The following is a 16,580-nucleotide window of genomic DNA, read 5'->3' on the forward strand; positions in this document are numbered from 1 at the left end:
CTCATCACCAGGCCAATACCATCCCTACAGTGAAGCATGGTGGTGGCAGCATCATGCTGTGGGGATGTTTTTCAGCAGCAGGAACTGGCAGACTAGTCAGGATAGAAGGAAAAATGAATGCAGCAATATATAGAGATATCCTGGATGAAAACCTGCTCCAGAGTGCTCTTGACCTCAGGCTGGGGCGAAGGTTCATTTTTCAACAGGACAACGTCCCAAAGCACACAGCCAAGATCTCAAAAGATTGGCTTCAGAACCACTCCATGAATGTCCTGGAGTGGCCCAGCTAGAGTCCAGACTTGAATCCGATCGAACATCTCTGGAGAGATCTGAAAATGGCTGTGCACAAACGTCTCCCATCCAACATGATTGAGCTTGGGACTTATTGCAAAGAAGAATGGGCAAAACTGCCTAAAGATAGGTGTGCTAAACTTGTGGGATCATATTCAAAAAGACTTGAGGCTGTATTTGCTGCCAAAGGTGGATCAACAAAGTATTAAGCAAAGGCCTTGAATACTTATGTAAATGTGATTTCTTCGTTTTCTATTTTTAATAAATTCAAAAAAAGTAAAAAAAAACAAAAACTTTTTCACATTGTCATAATGGAGTATTTTGTGTAGAATTTTGAGATAAGAGATTAAATTAATACAATTTGGAATGAGGCTGTAACATAACAAAATGTGGAAAAAGTGAAGCGCTGTGAATACTTTCCGGATGCACTGTTTATCTTTTCAACACTGTTTCTTCCTCAATAATTTCCTTCTCCAGCCAAAGGTGGTTCTTACTATTTTCCTTCCTTTTGTCTTGACATCACAATAAACTCTCAACATTTTCTCAGGCCGACAATCTCCAAATTATACTAGCCAACTGCTAGCCAGGATAGCCGCTTGTTTCACTTAGCCACCGCTATGTTCTGCTGCGTTGAAGTTTAGATTTACATTTCGAATACCAAAGCAAATTATTCAAATTTGTGGTTTCAAACATCGATTTGTTCGAATACAGAGTCATTCAAGTAGCGAGGTTGTCAAGACCAGAACGGAGACGGGACCCACTTACGTTGCATTTCTCACAAGTTTTATTGGAAGAAAGAAATAAGGTTGTGTCCACGATCCGGTGATTGCTGGACGCGGTAAGCAGGTCGCTCTGAACCCGGAAGTGAATCTTTCCTGGCGAGCGATGGCTGTGTCGGGAACGTAAAAACAGGTCAGTAGCCGGGACAGGAGAGCACAAAATGTGGTTGGGGTCTAAAGCGAGTTGTAAGCCAGGAAAGGAGAGTAGATGTGGTTGGGGATGAAAAAAGGTCGAAAGCCCGGACGGGAGATTAGCCATGGTCAGGATCAAAAATGCGTCGAAGCTGGGGGACAGACAGGAGCAAAAAACAGGTGGGACTCAGGGTCGAAAAAGGCTTGCCTAGTGTTAACTGAGGTTCGCAGACGGACTGACAAGTGGGGACAGAAACGAGTGGGTTTGAATAGGGACAGGGAGCCAATCAGAGTCCGGGGCAGTTGGCGCCAAAGGAGCGGGAACAGGTAATCATGACAGAGGTTTCACTGTACAGTATTTTGATTTTCTATAGGAGTAGTAGGACTATTTGGTCGTGTTTCCTCTTTATCTCTTCTTAAAGTGTCCGAGGCACCAGGAAGCTTGGCCAAGATGTTTCATTTTTATAACGTTTTTCTTTTTCATTTTGTCACACTCCTGCTTGTGATTTTGTGTAAACGCTGATATAAGTTAGATTGACAAGGCAAGATGGCTGCTCATCTTACTCGGCCACACTTTCTACTTTGTTCAGGGATCTTTGAGTTCCGATTTTTTGTTCGAATAGCGGAGCAAAAATTATATGATTTGAATTTTTAAATCAAATTCCAATTTGTTCCGGTAAGCAGTTCCAGTACCGAAGTATCACTGTATACATTTTCCTATCCATATTCAAAAAGCTTTCCACTGGAAAATGTCATACACAAACAATGCCTTTCATTTTTTCTCTGCCCTATATCCAAGCTCTGTGTCTAAAATAGAAATCCTATTTGAGTTTGATCTCAAAACAATAAAAGCGTTCAAGTTTTATCATCTAATGCAGCTGCAGCACGACTGGATATGGGCCATCAATAGCCCCGTGCCGTCGTTGTTTGGCGTGGTATTCATTTCCTCATAAAAAAAAAAAAAAACCACCGAGCAGCTCTTTCATTTGCATCCCAGGTGCTTACTGTGTTATCTCCAGTGCATTAGCATTTTGTAGTGCATCCAAAAGGAGTTAAACATCGCCGCACGACATTTGAAAAACAAATTATCGCTGTGCGAGCGGCCATTGTGCGGCCCACTTCTGAATTCCTGTTGAATAATGCCCCGGGTCCGCTCGGAGCTCGCCTTACCTGAGGGGCGCTTGAATTAAAAGAAATTGAAAGTGTATCTCATTGTGAATCCGTCAGCAAGAGTTTTTTTCTTCTTAAGCACCACGGACAGCGTCAGTTTTTATTACTGTAATCCCTCGTTTATTGCAATTAATTAGGACCAGAATCCCCCGTAATATGCAACCTACCCCCACCCTCCAAATTTAACATGGGCTCTACTGCCCGCACCTCCCAGAAATAGTCAACCAAGTATAATGAAACGCGGCCACACGGTTGCTGTTTATTTTGGGCAGAAAGAAAGGAAAAATAGATCCACCACACATGGCACAGATAAGCTCTTTTGGACCTAAATCTCAGTAACAGTTGACTAGGGACACTGCAGTTCAGTTTAGTACACTAGTACACTTCAGCGGCTCAAACCGAAAGATTACACTTTGTTGGCACATCTCTCAGCAACGTTTGATGGGGAATAATGGATCACAACCAAAGCAGTGCAGTTCATTTTAAGCAAGCCAAAACGGCAAGCCTTCTAACAAAAGTGCCTTCTGCAGGTGCCCATTTGCAGCAATTGTGAACAATGGATCACGGCTGTATGAGTGCAGTTCATTTTATGAGGCAATACGGCAAAAAATACCCACCAGGCCCAACAAAAGTGCGCTCTGCCAGTACCTGCTCACAGCAATATGTGATCAGGGATAATGAATCGCGTCTGCAGGAGTGCAGTTAACTTTCTGGTGGACAGAGCTGTCAATCCCAAAATGGAGTCACTCTGCCGGATAAAGGATTAAGGAATATTTTTCACCACGTAATTCACTGATGCCATGAAATACGAAGTACAAAGTCGTGAGGGAGACAAGTGTCCTTTAGGGCAGGGGTCTCAAACTCAAATTACATGGGGCAGCTCAAACTAGGGTCTGGGCAAGGTTCAGTCAAATCGGACCTTTCCTCAACAAAAGCTCTCATAAAAAATGTTCAGTTTTCAAATATGTTTTTAAACATTTTCAAAACAAAATAAGATTGTAAAATTAAAATACGCAATAATATTTAATGTAGTATTTTATTTTATATTATGTTGTACCTCAAGATAGGGGCGATTATAAGTTCAGAGTTTTGGGGGTGCTGAGCACCCAGAGTGTCTGGCTGGTAAGAAAATGTTTTCATTTCACTTAGTGATTTAGGATAATTCAACATTGTTCAAGAGTGTCACTGTAATATACTGGAGTGTCCACAGATTCTGCCGCTATGCTGCAAGTGACACTAGCCGAGTGAAAGAAGAGCGGGGAAGAGTGCGAGAGCGGTGCTCGGAATGAAATGGACTGAACCATTTAAAGGCAGTGCTTGAGCACCCCAAAAAACTGCCTGGTTACGCCGATACTTCGGGATGGCACTTGTTTTTTCATTTTTATGTTTCGATGATGGGGCAGCATGGCGGCGCAGTGGTTAGCGCTTGTGCGGCACAGTTCTGAAGTCATGAGATCGAACCTCCTGTGTGGAGTTTGCATGTTCTCCCCGTGCTTGCGTGGGTTTCCTCTAAATTGTCCCTAGGTGTGAATGAGCAAGCAAATTGTATGTCCCTGTGTGCCCTGCGATTGGCTGGCAACCAGTTTAGGGTGTCCCCTGCCCACTGCCCGAAGATAGCTGGGATGGGCTCCAGCACCCCAGGGACCCTACTGACGATAAGCGGTGCAGATAATGGATGGATGGATGTTTCAATGACAAATTATATTTCTATGAAAATAAATCGATCAATCAGTCATAAATGAATCCATAATCCGTGCATGCTGCACTGAACTTCCATCGAAAGGCGGGGCCTTAAACTATCATCAGGGGCCACAAGTTTGAAACCCCTGCTTTAGGACTGTTGTGTGAGGAAAACATTGAGCTGTAGTAGTGGATTGTAACGTGACGCCATTTAAAAATAGAGCGTTTGAAAGTCAAATTAAGGTTAAAGTCTCCCAAAAAGGAATATTAAAAACCTGAGACGGTACTCTCTCTTTACAGGATTTGATGTATTTTATTTATATTCCGGAGGAGAGTCTGATGGCGAAGCAAGAAACTGAAAGCTTTATCGATCCTGGGCTATTTCTGAACGCGCCGGTCGAATTAGATAACTGCACCGTAAACGCATCATGTGAAGGGCAACGAGATCTTTATCTTACCAGTGCGTGAAATAACACCCGGGACCCCTCGGCATTTCGCATATCCCCCACCAAACGAGGCTCCCCTTGATTGACAGCTCGGAATGTCACACAACAGGCGGGGCTTGTCGTTTGGAATGCAAATTTGTTGAACGTTGCCCAATCAGTGAGTATTTTTTTCAACCTCCTTTTGCAGTTTTTTATTTCCTGTCCTCTAGTTGCCGGATTGGTTGGTAGGTGTGCAATAGGAAGGCAGTTTTAGCTGCTGAGCATTGCCTTGTGGGAAATCAGCCTCACTGGCAGCTTCTGTAATTAGTTCTGCTTGTTAAGGGAAAAAAATGAAGGGGTTACTAATTAGCAAGTGGGCGGCTTCTTGATTTGTGTGAATTTAATACCCCCCCCTAGACGACCTCCACCCCCCTGCCCCCCACCGTCCCTCACCCTTATCACGCCCTCCTAAAGACGGTTATTATCATCTCCAGGCGAAACGGAAAGAAAAGATGCACACGGACAAATCTCGAAGGGTGTTCTCTCATGCTTCGTTGGACGTTGTTGCCTACTGAAAGATTTCCACGAGTCGCATTAACAAAGCTATTGGTACAAAAATACTGATTGCCACGATGTTATAAATTTGTTCTTTACCGTGTTCGGAAAAAATAAAAATCCTCCTCACTATCACAGTTCTCTAAATAGCTTAAAAGCCAAACATGGGATAAGAAAATGATTCAGATTCAGATTCAGATTCAGATCTACTTTACGTATTGTCATTCTAGTACACGTGTATACAGAACGAGATGTCGATACATCTGACCCGCACAGTTTCCTCGAATGTACAAATATAAGTAAAAGTTGTATTGTATTATGGCTACGTATAGTATTTTACCATAGTGCCGATAGTGCAAGAGGAGTAGCTAACCAGATGTGCAAAATGGGCATTCATGTTAACAAGTCAGGTAAACAGTAACCTTAACACTGTAACAATAACGCTGTAAGTACAATAGTGCAGAGAGCAAATGTGCAAGGAGTGGCAAGTTATAAAGAACTGCCAGTAGTGCAAAAAGTCAGATTAGCAGCCATTTAGATTTAGGTTAACTATATGTTAGATTGACCATTTAACAGTCTAATGGCCAGGGGGACTAGACTACTGCGGAACCTGGTGGTCCTGCACCGCACACTGCAGTACCTCTTTTATGTACATTTAATGTACAATGATAAAGGCTCCCAAAATCCCTAACAGTCAGGGTCATAGGGGCACCACTGGTGTGTCTTGGACTATCCTTCTCCAGGCCAGCTTTTTTGGGGTAGGGGTTTGCTCCCTCTCATGAAACCACATGATACCTCAGTATTTAACCGTGGTCTGTTCGATGTGTTCGATAGCTGGAAGGGAGCCTAGGCCTGTTGTGTTTCCATGCTAGAAGACCTCTACAAGAGCCATTTGATGTGTTTTTGGTCACAGCTCAAGTCTGTGTGATTGCCCCAACAAGTAGCACTTACTATTTCTCAATTCAGTGCTCCAGTTGGGTGAACAGGCTGGATCTGATGTATTTTATTTTTATTCCGGATGAGAGTCTAATCGTTGATCCATAGTTCATGCATCAGTTCAGTTCAATACCATTTTATTTTACTAGCAAAGTGCCCTTGTGTTTATGAGATGCGTTGTTTAGATATTGGAGGTATGACAAATGCAAAGATAAGCACTGAAGTGGAGGTTTTGCTTGAAATGCAGCCTTTCACAAAAAGCTGTTTTTCTCAGAAGTTTTCTTGAAAATGAGTATTTTCAAGAAACTTGTTCAGCTGTTTCTCCCTAAACAATAATAGAAGCTAGAAACATTTTTTTTCCAAATGAAAGCTGCAATATTAGAGCTTTATTTTAATATGTCCTATGCTCTGCCCACTGAGATTCATTCTGCAACCTCAGTGGAACTGTTTAAATCTGGGCTTAAAACACACTTCTATTCTATAGCATATGAATAACCTATACTTTATGTTGACAATATCCGTGTATTATTTGTTATTGCAACATCTGTTGCAGCCTGGTCATCCTTGAAGGGGATTACCTCATGTTCCGTCCCTTCTCAAGGTATCTTCATTTTCTTCATGTTGAGGTTTTTGAGTTTTTCCTTGCCCTCTTGTAGGTTTCAGATCAGGGGATGGTGTAATAATAGTCTATAGTTTGCAATAATTTGTGGTCTGTGCAGCCCTTTAAGACTACTTGTGATTAAGGGTGTTACAAATTAACATGACTTGACTTGACTATGTATATATCCCACATAGCTACATAACAAAATTTTACGTAGGCCTTCAAAAAGAGCAAAAATTGGCTTTTCCAATTTGAGAACAATGTCTAGAATTTAATGAGTTTAAATCTGTAGGCATTTTTAAGGTTAGGCATTTTAAGGGGAGGAAGGCGGTAGTGTAAGCATAAAACAGTAATGTGCATAATATGTACGTAATCACTATCTGATGGTTGCATGATCGGTACATATGTAACCTACCCAACTTGGAATCAAAAACCGTGTCAGGTGTACGTGGGACAGGTAGGGGTTCTGCAACCATTGTCATGGATCGCCATATTTCCCACGCTAATGGCATCAAGCTAGCTTTCCTCCACATTTCCATGCAGGAGCATGGTAGTGAATCGTTGGGAATCGGGGGCAACATAAGGTTAGAACCACGGGTATAAATGCCACCAATCCCCTGCTGCGGTTCAGAGAGCCCGATGGAAAATCCCATTTAATCTGCTGGCAATTTGTGACGATGTAGTGGAAGTGCTCATGCGTGTGACACTTTCCTCAGCGATAATTCCCCGTAACGTTGCGCCACGTGCACGGAGATGCGCGGGAATATTCTGCCCGTCTCGTCATCCCCTCTGCCCTTCCGTTTCGCCAGTTGAGCTGCTTCCAAGAAGCTTCATGATGTGACGTTACGTAACTTGCGGCGGACGAAGCATTAGCGAAGCACGCACATGCTTACTAATCCTTGGTGTGATTATCATTAGTCATAACATTTAACGTTGCTTTAATGAGTGTCCCAGGTGTGTCATCTCGATTCGGCACCGCTCGTTCCTTATCATGCGTTCAATGTTGACAACGAGGCACTCTATAGAGGTGTAAACAAACATATGGAGTAAGGCTTGAAACTCTCTGTTCTTCAACACTTTTTGGCCTTTTCTAAGACTCGCACGCACCCGGGGTGAACGACAATCTCTCAAGATCAGTCATGTTAAAAAACCTTAGAAATAAAACAAGTTTGTGCTCCGACCCGTTTTTGATCCCGACCACGTTTGCTCTCTCGTCCCGGCTTACGACCCCTTTTTGATCCCGACCACGTTTTTGCTCTCTGTCCCGGCTATCGATCTGTTTTTTCCGTCCTTGACACCGCCATCCCCCGCTCCGGAAGATCCACTATTTGGATCACGATCCGTTTTTGTGAGTGGCTTGATTCCCGCGTCCAGCGAGCACCGGATCGCGGGCGCTGCCCACCTTCTTTCTATTTATTTATTGATAGATACAATACATACATACAATGGGGCACCCTAAAGAGGTATCATACACAACAGTATGCTCAGAGACAGTTTCTACCCCAGGGCCATCACCACCCTAAACAAGCATACAATAATGTAAAAATATATATATTGACACTTATTTGACTATTTTTTTATAGCTGCTAAATATTATTGCAATACTTTTCATTGCACAACGTTTAAGAGGCACTATTCTCCTTGCAATATTATTGAAATTTGGGCCAACCTCTAAGCAATACTTTGTAAATATTTTTGCCTCTTTATCCTGACAGTCTTTTATCTTATTGTTCTATTTCATATATTTTTTACATGTTCACACTAGGCTGCCATGTCTTTTATACAATGTTACACAACGTTGATATCAATGATATGAAAGACTAATTCAATTCAATGAAGCGTTAAGTAAGTTAAAAGTCAAGTCATTGTTTAACACTTATTAGGTCATTCCAAGGACATGCATATACTAGCCCAATTCCGTTGTCACAATATGTTAACCCAATTTGTAACAATGACAATAAAGGTATATTCTATTCTATTCTAGTGTCTAACAACGATGTGCTTTAATACTGCTATACTAGCTAACTGTCAAAATAACAACATGTCTGTGAAGAAAAGCCTAGCCATTGTTTGCGTTCTGTCCTTATTTTGTTAGACCCTCTTGCACTTACACCTTCTGTGTTACGCACACACTCAGGGTTTAAAATGGGGCACTCGAAATAGGTATCATACATGAATCATGCTTCAAATACATGAAAAGTCAAGTCTCTGTTCTTCAACTCTTATTCTGTCTTTGCTTTATGGTGCACATCCTCTGGGCTAACGACAAGGCGCTAAGCTGCAATACTAACAAGGTCTCAAAACACAACTTCAAATTCGTGAAAAGTTTAGCCCTTGTTTGCACCCTCTACTTATTTTGGTGAACCCTCTTGCACTTACACGTTCTGTGTACGCATACACGCAGGACAGACAATGGAGCACTCTAAAGAGATGTCATTTTTCTTAAAAAATATATGGAATGAGATTGCAAAGACATAAAAAGTCAAGTCTCTGTTCTGAACACCTATTCTGGGTTTTCTGGAGCATGTACACACTCGAGGACAAGCTCTTGAGAGCAGACATGCTAACAAGCTTTCAAAACAGCACTTCAAATTTGTGAAAAGTCTAGCCATTGTTTGTGTTCTCTTACGATTTTGTCAATCCTTCTAGCACTTCTGCAATCTGGAAGTGTGAATTACCCTACGGGGATAATTAAAGTATCTATCTATCTATCTATCTATCTATCTATCTATCTATCTATCTATCTATCTATCTATCTATCTATCTATCTATCTATCTATCTATCTATCTATCTATCTATCTATCTATCTATCTATCTATCTATCTATCTATCTATCTATCTATCTATCTATCTATCTATCTCATCCACACACTGACAATTGAGCACCCTTATATCCTTATAAAATGGGATTTAAGGTTTCAGGATTTAAAGTCCTGAATCACATCCGGCCATCCCCAAAAAAGTTGTAACAAAAATATTTATAAAATGTATACCTGAACATCGATAATTATTTGATTATGTAGATAATAAAGATTATCATCATGGCCAATAGCTAAAATGTACAATTTTCAAACCATTTATTGTACCTTCCAGTAGAGCGTCAATGGCAGACACACGTACATCATTTTTGTATTTTGCAATCATTTCCTTCTTCCACTTGATCGTTTTTGTCACTGTTTTCCACTCTTCCCTACCCTTATTGCTAATGTTCTAGGATCCATCATTTTGAAAAATGGAAATAAAACCAACACAGTCACAATAGAATGAAATGTCACACACAATTAGGACGGTCCCGATTGACTGAACAGGAAGAAGAGATCGAGCAGGGCATTATTGCCATCGTCTGTTAAGGATTGATAATGACCCTAATTTTTTTTTCCATCTTCTTAGCATCATTTTGGTAAGGCAAAGGCCAACGACCCACAGGAAATGGATCTGTGACCCACGTTTGTGTCCTGACCCACCAGTTGAGAAAAGGTGCTCTAAAGAAGCGGTGTTAGCTAAGTACTCAGTGTGAAGGTGCATTTTCAGGTTGAAGAAAAGGTAAATGTATCAAAAGTGCTGTCTTAACCACACCACATTGGTAAAATAAGGAAAACTGAAATGGGGAACAACAACAAATGATGTAGTTCTCAGATTTTTATATTTGTTTGAAGTCGTATTGATAGGAGATTTTTGCAAATGCGACTTTACTTTTAGTTGGGTTGTTGGACGGCGCACAGTAGTTCTTCACACCACACGCCTCCACACTCTGTACAAAGCCGGCGTGTAGGCCACAAAACAAAGCCTCCATACTCCAAACGTGGTAGCGGGGAGAATTGGGAGGGACGATTCACACATGGAAAGGTTTTTTTTTTCCCTGCGCCACAATATTTTTTGTATTTTTGTGTTCTCGGAGCAAGAAAACAATCTTTTCTGTGGACGTTCATTTCATTGTTGTGATGTAAAAATTACCACAATGTATCTTAGGGATTCAAAAGCAGCTCTGATATTGCTATTGGTTTGTTGCCCCCACGACACCCTCCCCCCCCCCATTATATCTTTTTCTTCCAAATTTTATTTCTCCCACCTTCTTTTTTTTACCTTACTTTCATTTTCTTTTTTTTACCACATATTTCTCCTTTTCCTCTTTCCCCCTTTCTCTTTTGCCAACATTACCTGTTTTTTTCTCCATTTTCCTTTTTACGATTATTCTTTCCATATTCTGTTCCCCTTTTTCAATCTTGTTTTACTTCCTTTTTCTGTGGTTCTTTTTTTTCTTTTTCCTCTTTACCCCCTTTTTTCTTTTTTTTCATTTTACTCTTCCCCTCTTCTTATTTGTTCCTACTTCTTCCCCCCACACACTTTTCCTCATACCCCCTTTTTTCCATCTATTTTTCCTTTTTTCCTCTTAGCGTTAGTTTTTTTCCTTCTGCTTGTTTTAACTCTTACTGTCAGACGCATGCAGTTTCTATTTGTAAATACATGAACGATCATAAAATCTCATAGGTCAAGAAATTTTCATTAATTTTACATAACGAGTCTCACTTAGCAGCACGGCGGCACAGTGGTTAGCGCATGTGTGGCATAGTTCTGAGGTCATGAGATAGAACCTTCCTGTGTGGAGTTTGCATGTTCTCCCCGTGCTTGCGTGGGTTTACTCCGGGCACTCCGGTTTCCTCCCACATTCCAAAAACATGCATATCAGGTTAATTGGCCGGTCGAAATTGTCCCTAGATTTGAATGAGCGAGTGAGTTGTCTATTTCTGTGTGGCTTGCGACTGTCTGGCAACCAGTTCAGGGTGACCCCTGCTCCAGCACCCCTGCGACCCTACTGAGGATAAGCGGTGGAGATAATGGATGGATGGATGGAGTTTCACTTAGAGGCAGCTGACGTAATTGACAACCACCTTACTAATGGTACCTGAAAAACACCAAACCTTTCAAAAGTATGGGCAAAAAATTGTTTTGTTTGGTCACATTGAGTCTCCATAGCCTGTATTCTTCCTTGTGCTAATACTTGTGTTTGGTTGTACCACCAAATAAAGCACAATTTAGTGATCAAATCTTACTGTCACTTTAAGCTAGTGGTTGGCAAACCAAAATGTTGAGCTGTATTGGACCAAAAAATCAACAACATGTTTGGAGCTACAAAAAAATAAAAGTTTTATATAAATCTTATATGGAAGGCAACACATACTGCTTATACTTCGGGCCAGGTCCCTCAAATCAAGTTAATCGGTCGGGTTCAGGCTGGTTTGGGCCTTTATACCCACGGGCTGGGTCGGGCTGGATTATTTAGGCCCGTTCTTACCTCTCTCTCTCTATCCATCTATCTCTCTATCTCTCTATCTCTCTATATGTATATGGTAAGAATTTATGTCATTTTTGTCCTATAGAAACCTTCTCATTTTCCTTTATCAAACATTTTTGAAAAAGTGCCAGGGAGCCAGTATTGAAAGCTTAAAAGCTGCATGCATCAGAGCCGCTTGTTACTGACAACTGCTTTAAGCAAAACATATATTGACAGTCAAAACCAGCAATCACGTAATTTCCGATATCTACGATGGCTTCGATCAAGCGACATTGCGACATCTCTATCGTATCTAGACGCTAGGTCATCGGTTCAGGCTTTCTCCTCTGACCTGTTTTGTCGTCCTCATCGTCCTCATCTCCCTAACGTCTGCGTATCGTCGCGTGAGGCATGCTTCACATCTTTGTCTTGTTCTTTTCTCTCTCCTTCTCTTCGCGTCCCCTTTCTCTATGTTGGATGAGAAGGCAAGTCCGGGGGCGCCCGAGGATGACGGCAAGCTGTCGGTAGGTGTCCTGTCTCTTTTTTTGGTGTCGCTGTTTATTGTCTCCCATCATACCATGACTTTGTTGAGTACTCCCTAGTAGTCGGATCTTTTGGTAGTGAAAAAAAAAGTCAGGGTTCCTGCGGATCCTTGAAAAGTATTAAAAGTCCTTGAATTCATTCTTTTACAACCAAGGCCTTAATTGTCATTAAAATGTCTTAAATCCTAATTTTGAAAGCCTTGAAAATTTGAACTCATTAATTAGATTTATATTTGCTTAAACTAAATAAATTTGGTAAAAAAAAGTCATTTTTCATGCATCGTGATAAAAATTCTTCAGAAGAATTCTTTGGAATTGGTAACCATCTGCCAGTTTTGATTGAGGATCCATGATGTACAGTACAACTTTTTTATTTATCATTGTCTAAAACTCTGGAGAGTGCTATGTTTCTCCAATGGAAAATTCAACTGGAAAAAAATTGTGAATTAAAAAAAAAATTAAATAAACATTTGTTTAAAATTGCCTCTAATACATGAGGTGTGTCTGTTTAAATTGTTTTTTGTTTTTTTTGCCGACTTGGTCTTTATTTTGATTTCAAAAAGTCTTTAAAAGTCTTGAATGTAACTTGCCTTACTGTTAAACACGAATGTTAAACGGAATTTGGCTCCGGATCCAGACTTTTTGTTCTGACGCGAGGCAGATCAGAACCAGATGCTCTACCTGGCTGCTAGGGAACAGTGTTGAGTTTGTTTAGCGTGGTGAGTTGGTTCATGTATAAAACTGCATTCATTCCACTGTTAAAATGAACCAGTTAACACACCTGATTCCAAATCAGAAAATCTTTTTTCCCATTGTTTGAGAATAAATGTGATCCCTTGTCATCCTTGATTAAAATATGTAGGGTAGGTTACTAATGCAGGCTAAAGGCATGGTCACACAGCCTTTCACGGGCGTATCGCAGCTGAATCACGGCCAGACGCGGTGGAAAATGTGCAAAATTGGCTAAACCCGCTGTTTACCCGTGGTATGCCCGCGAAACAGACACTGGCGACTGTTCTGCGTCCTTATCGCGGGTAACCGCGGCTGCATCTCGTCTGACCGTGCTTACACGCGTTACACACACTAATGCACGTGATAACACCGCGATACAGGCGCAGAACAAATGTGCTATGACCATGCTCCACCCGCGATTACCCGCTAAAATTTTGCGTCCTACCCGCGTGTAAGTCCTAGCACCTTCGTACCGCGTCTTTACCTCGTGTGTACCACGTCTACCGCCCGCGGTTACCCGTGGTCTAAAGTTTTGAGCAGCGCAAAACTTTTTCGCGCGGCCAACCGCGTATGAATTTCTTACCCCGTGTAAAGCACTGCTGTATGTCGTCTGTATCGCGATCTCAAAGCGTCCAAGAGCGTCTGCTTGACGGGCAGAAATTTCTGGCCGTGATTCAGCCTCGATACGCCCGTGAAAGGCTGTGTGACCATGCCTTAAAATAAAGCATACTGAAAAATAAAGCCAAAAATTTGGAGTTGACATTCTTTTATTGACCCGCCTGAGAACAGAAAATCTGTCTCCAAAGCCAAATTGAGTTCCCTGAACTGAACTGTATATGACACTTCAAGGGGTGTAAACAAGCACATTCCTGAATGCCACCGCAGTGGAAGAAGATCACATACCGGTAAATTAAACTCCCAAATTTTCATTTTCATAAGCCTGAACCACTGGGGTGTGGCCTATTAGAGTTTCACCGACCCTTCCGGCTGACACTTTGACTATGAGTCTTCTTGCAGCAACCATGGACGACTACAGTAAGCGAGCTGGGCGGAATCGACTATTACTTTGAAATTAACAGTCTAATTGCAACATTTTCTCATTCCAAATTGTCTGAACTCCAGCTCTGAGCTCAATTTGCACGTTTTTAGCCGTCATTGGCTTTGACCAACAGTCAGTTCTATTATCTAATTTCTTTGAATGAAACACTCAACAAGAGACAAGGAACATTAATTTGTCATGATTGCTTTTTCAGGGCACCTGTGAGTGCCCAATTGGCGCCAACAGCCCTGAGAGCTGGTTGGTTCAGAGACTCCTTTTAAACCCCCGGCTTTCAAGAGGAAGCCGTCAGACCGTTTGCGAACCTATGCTCTCAGCTAGGCAAGCTCATACCTTCCGACATTTTCCTGCCCTGTTTTCTCCTGCCTGATACCTGTTGCCGACCTGTTTCTGTACCCGTGTCTGCCCTGATCTGCCATCCCGACCTCCGACCTGCTTTGCCCCGTCCCGGCTATTGATCAGTATCCCCGCGGAGTACGATTATCCTCGCTCGACACGGAAGTGCCACTTCTGTGTTCCAGCCATCTGCTACCCGTGTCCATCGATCATCGGATCGTGGGAGCAAGCACTGCTCTCCCTCGTTGTCAATAAAACTTAGTAAACGAAGGCTACTGGGTCCTGTCTCCGTTTCTGGCTTGTGACACTATTTCAGCTCACAAGGAGATGTGATCAGCTTAATTCCTGAATCACCTCCCCTTCATTATTCAGACACTGACACGGGGGTGTCATGAACCGGAACAGGAGGAGAACCCAAATGCGTGGCGTTTCTCACACAAGCTTTCATTTCACGGGAAATGGGGCAGTCATGCACGTTAACCCAAACGCCAGTGATTCAGCAATTGTTGGGCGGAAGACGTAAGGTGGCAGTCTGGCGTGGAATGACAGGAAGCCAGAAGCTGACGAGATTGATTCCAATTGCATAAGCAGATATCGGACAGATGGGGTCGATACCGGACAGGGAGGGACAGACAGGATTGATATCAAAACTGGATATTGAAATTAAACAGGATAGACTAGACGGGAACGAAACTGAAGATCGATATTGAACAGGACAAAATAGACGGAAAACCAGCAGGAAAGGCGCAGAGTATCGTTGACGGACTGACAAAGGTTGAGTGAGAGCACTGAGCTTAGGGGCCGGTCACACAGACATTTGCGGCTGAATCACGGCCAGAAATTTCTGCCTTTGAGGCGGACGCTATTGGACGCATAGAGATCGCCATTCAGACGAGATACAGCAGTGCTTAACACGAGGTCGGAAATTCGCACGCAGGTGGCAGCGCGAAAAAGTTTTGCGCTGCCCAATTCTTCAGAGCGCGGGTACATAGCCTTTCACGAGCGTATCGAGCCTGAACCACGGCCAGAAATTTCTGGCCATGAAGCAGATGCTGTTGGGCGCTGTTGGACGTTTTGAGACCGCCATATAGACGAGATACAGCAGTGCTTTACTCGCGGTCGGAAATTCACACGAGGTTGGCCGCGCGCAAAACTTTTGAGCTGCTCAAAAGTTTGAGCACGTGTTAAACCGCGTGCCGCACACGTGGTCAACACGAGGTAATGACGCGGAAATGACGCGGAACGACGTGCTCTGGCCGCGGCCAGGGCGTGGTTACACATGGGTAGGAAGGGAAATTTCAGCGGGTAATCGTGGGTGGAGCATGGTAATAGCATGTTCTGCGCCTGTATCCCGGTGTTATTACGTGAAATTAGCGTGTTACGCGTGTGACAGTCAAACGCCTTTCTCCGCGTATATACAGCGCGATTTGCCGAACACACGTCAGTTGTGCTCGAGACATCAAGGGGGTGAACATGGATCCCCGTCAGCGTAGTGACCTCGTCTTAATCCATTTTTATTTCTTGACATTTCTTTTCAAGATAATAAAATAAAAATGATGCCATAGCTTGAAATCTTGATCTTCACGGGACTGTGTCTTGAGCGGTTATGATTTCTACAGCCCGGTGTTATCCGAGAAATGCATCCCTGCCGAGATTTGCATCCCCTCGCTACTACAACCACTTTTACCTCGTTTTATCTCACTTTTAGGGAATGTGATGGCGAACATATAACCAAAACCACTTCGTCTTGCATTTGTTGTGAATGTAATACAACTTAAACCATTCCGTCTCTGTTTTTGTTGTGAACGTAATCGAACGGTAAATCCTCCCCCCCTCGCGTGAACGCGCATTCTGCTGCGCTTCCAACAAAAGCGATCGTATTCTATATAAAACGCTTATTAAAACAATAAAGCGAGCTAATTATAACAATTGGGAGATCCTAGTCTATATAACGCGTTTATTTAAACAATAAAGTGCGATCGTATTCTACAAAACGCGTTTGTTAACGCGGATGAAAAAGTCAAAAGCGATCGCAGCAGAATGCGCGTTCACGCGAGGGGGTGGGGGGGGT

The 16,580-nt window shown here is 42.5% G+C and overlaps 1 protein-coding gene across 10 annotated transcripts in view; it reads left to right on the forward strand.

Annotated features, from left to right (window-relative positions):
• The window catches only part of LOC148356381 (sodium/potassium/calcium exchanger 2-like), a 67,764-nt gene that overhangs the window by 12,937 nt on the left and 38,247 nt on the right, over positions 1-16,580 (forward strand). For 5 of the 10 annotated variants that reach the window (XM_088348640.1, XM_088348645.1, XM_088348643.1 and 2 more), the window contains exon 3: positions 12,318-12,366. The exons of 3 other annotated variants lie outside the window; for them this stretch is intronic. In XM_088348640.1, coding sequence (XP_088204766.1) covers positions 12,318-12,366 — 49 coding nt within the window. The remainder of the gene's footprint in view (positions 1-12,317; positions 12,367-16,580) is intronic. 2 more of the 10 variants (XM_088348642.1, XM_088348649.1) reach the window with 1 other exon arrangement.

This window comes from Urocampus carinirostris, chromosome 11, assembly GCF_059441175.1.
Source record: "Urocampus carinirostris isolate Australia breed hairy pipefish chromosome 11, RoL_Ucar_1.0, whole genome shotgun sequence".
NCBI lineage: Eukaryota > Metazoa > Chordata > Actinopteri > Syngnathiformes > Syngnathidae > Urocampus > Urocampus carinirostris.